This window comes from Bombus huntii, chromosome 7, assembly GCF_024542735.1.
Source record: "Bombus huntii isolate Logan2020A chromosome 7, iyBomHunt1.1, whole genome shotgun sequence".
Classification (NCBI taxonomy): Eukaryota; Metazoa; Arthropoda; class Insecta; order Hymenoptera; family Apidae; genus Bombus; species Bombus huntii.
The window spans coordinates 4,445,372-4,448,466 of record NC_066244.1 but is presented as its reverse complement, the minus strand read 5'-3'; the positions used below and the strand labels follow the sequence as shown (position 1 = coordinate 4,448,466).

Here is a 3,095-nt window from a genome sequence, read left to right as displayed (position 1 = left end):
TTTTTATAACAAATTATCATTAATATTAACAGTATAATTGATATAAAAATATGATAAGATGATTAAATTCATTTCAACGTAATATTATTTGGTTATACTGTTAATATTAAAATATCTCTTATTAGAAACTTTTAGAGCTTCTCTTTTCATATTTATACCGTAATACTTACGTTTATAATGTGTTCTTCACATAATCAAAAATTATTAATAGAGGATAAAAATGTATAAAAATCTACACTTAAATTTTTTTCCATATCCATGAAATGCTATCTACCAGCATACATAAACCTTCGATAATTTAGCAACCACTGTTTATACTTTGTAGTTATTGCGAATGGTCATCTCTTTCTCATTTATCAATATGAATAAGAAGAAATCAGTAAGTATTGAAAATTCTAAAAAAGTAGGCAAGAGCAGGCAGGCAGGGTGGCGGAGAGTAGTGAGAGCAAATCATTTAATAGATATCCAATTCCACATCATTTACAGCAATGGCAAAACATTATTACCGCAATTTCTTTATCCTTTCACTCAAGTATCCATAGCAGTAAATACTCCAAAGTTTCCAAATGCAATACTATTTCTGCATATATACTCCAAGGCCATAATTTAATTATGATTAAATTATACTTAACGAATCAATTTTGCAGCTTTTTAAATCTTAATTTTGCACAGCATATAAAAATTCGTAAGGCAAAGTTGCACAGTTCAATATATACGAGCAGTAGTGTGCATTTGGCTAAAATTGGCATTTTCCTTGTAATTTTTTCATTTTTTAAATAGTATTATTACTATTCATTAAATAATATACGTGTCTATAATGGACGATAAAAAGTTATAGACGATTAAATGTTAATAAAAAAAAAAAAAAAATATTAGTTATGAAGAATCTTATTTTCTCATGATGTATGTTAAACTTCTTTTCGCTATATTTTCTCCAGTTCCTTTATAATAAGAACCTTAAAAAAGTACACAAAAAAAATAATATATACGTAAAAAAAACTTATTCAAAACTATAAAATATATGTAATACCCCGGATTTAAATAAAATAGAAGTTGCGTATATAAATACTTTAGACTACGATTCGTTATAGCTTGATTCAAATTTCGTTCGCGATTCAATTTCATGTTATATAAAGTTTGCAGTAACGCTTTTGTTGGTGAGTAATGGGTAATGTTTCTGAAAACGATTACAAACTGTAGAACTAAAGTATACTATACAAATGGTATTGCACAACTTGATCTGCAATGGTAGTTCTTGTCTATATACAGGTCGCTGCGTAGATTGGATAGAAATGTAGTCATCAGGGTGGGCAGCTGATTGGCCCGCAGTTCAGATTGGCAATGCGGTGTAGATCTTTTATGTGCATTCACGAAGATGACGATGACTGTGAACATGGAAGTGCAAAATAGAATGTCACATAATTTTCACCTTCGTCTGGCCGATAACTTTCATTAACTGTAATTTACAGATTGCACAATATATTTGCACATGCAAGAGATTTATTCAGTGCCAATTGGTATATTATCATGCAACTATCTTTTTTTTATGTGTATGCACATTTTCTGTGCTAACGATCATTGTAGATTTAAGTTTCAATATATATTTATCATTTAGATACTGAGTACTCATTCCCCGGAATTTTTACACTTGTTTAAATATGACCAAATGTTTGTTTTTGTTACTAGTATAGACAAATCAATTGTCACTGTTACGTCTTTGGACAATTCATTGAACAAGACTGACTTCATTGAATTCATGTAAACACGATATAACTTAAGATCATTTTACAAGGACTGGGTATTATTAATACCTGCCACGACCAGCTGGGGAACGACTTCGATACCTCGATGTGCCAGTGCCTTTGTTGGTATAATAATCAGCATTTGGATCTCCGCTATTATAGACATCTTGTGTATATCCATCTCGCGTAACATACCCACTGGCACGATTGGTCATATAATCTTCGCCGTAGTAGTCTCTACTCCTACTTCCACCACCCTTGCCTGCATAATAACCTCCATAATCTGCATACATATTATTTCCTCTGTAATTGAATGCGATGGAGGCAGCAGACCCATAGCCCCTAGCTGCACCACCTCGACTTCCTCTGAATCCTCCCATACCACCCCTACCTCCACCACGACCTCTACCCCGTGAAATTTCCACCCTCAACTTAGCACCCATAATCTCTGTGCCATTCATACTGCTGCAAGCAAGCTCTGCCTCGTTCATATTTAAAAATTCGATAAATGCAAAACCTGGTGGGTTAAATGCAACCCAAACTTTGTTAAGCTTGCCGTACTTTTCGAATTCTGTCTGGAGATCTTCCTTTTTAATGCTTTCGTTTAATCCGCCGACATAAACGCGCGTATACCCTTCTGGTGTCATTTTTTACCTAAAAATTCAGAGGTACACAAAACTCTTTTTACACACTTCGGTTTGAAAATTCGATTAATATATTTAATATAAAACTGCTACGAAAAGACGGTGGTACGTATTTTAATTTGAATTTATCGTTAAAAATAATCGGTGAAACTGTAATTCGATGTATTAAGACGATAAATGTTCGCAATGGATCCTTTTATAAACTGTAGAAACAAATCTTGAATAGCAACACATCAAAGGCTTGCGCGCCAATGTCTTCGACGATAGTTATTAACTTCACGACAGTTATACTTACTTATATTTTAGTTTCCCTCGTAACTTTCGTTTCTTGGCTGAATTTTTCGAGAAATTTAGTAGAAAAAGAATATCCAGTACGCTGTTACTATGATACAATCAATAGGCGAGAATCAACCGGGGTTCACAGTGCACAGAAACTGCATCCGATGTCTTGGCGTCTCCAACCCAGACGCCAAATGTACGTACAGTCTGCTCAGATGAATTAATCTATCTCCAGCATAATGTCATGAGTAGGTTTTTTCCCTATTTGAAATTCCTCTCTACAAAGAGGATGAAATAATTATTTCTAAATTGACCGAGTTCTTTAACATTCCAATAAACAAAGCCTTTTCATTGAATATATATTCTACTCATGAAGAACGATTTATCTGAGCAAACCGTACTTATGCTTTTTCGTAAAATGCTAATTTTA

The 3,095-nt window shown here is 33.2% G+C and overlaps 1 protein-coding gene across 1 annotated transcript; it reads right to left on the bottom strand.

The window, feature by feature from the left end:
- Positions 1 to 437: 437 nt before the first annotated feature.
- On the bottom strand, positions 438 to 2,845 carry LOC126868035 (RNA-binding protein Rsf1-like). The gene is made up of 3 exons (XM_050623183.1): positions 2,682 to 2,845; positions 1,812 to 2,396; positions 438 to 1,385 (listed from the first exon to the last, which is right to left on the bottom strand). Exons 2-3 carry the CDS (start codon positions 2,387 to 2,389, stop codon positions 1,358 to 1,360), a joined length of 606 nt encoding a protein of 201 aa, XP_050479140.1. The 5' UTR covers positions 2,390 to 2,396; positions 2,682 to 2,845; the 3' UTR covers positions 438 to 1,357.
- Between the last annotated feature and the right edge of the window lie 250 nt (positions 2,846 to 3,095).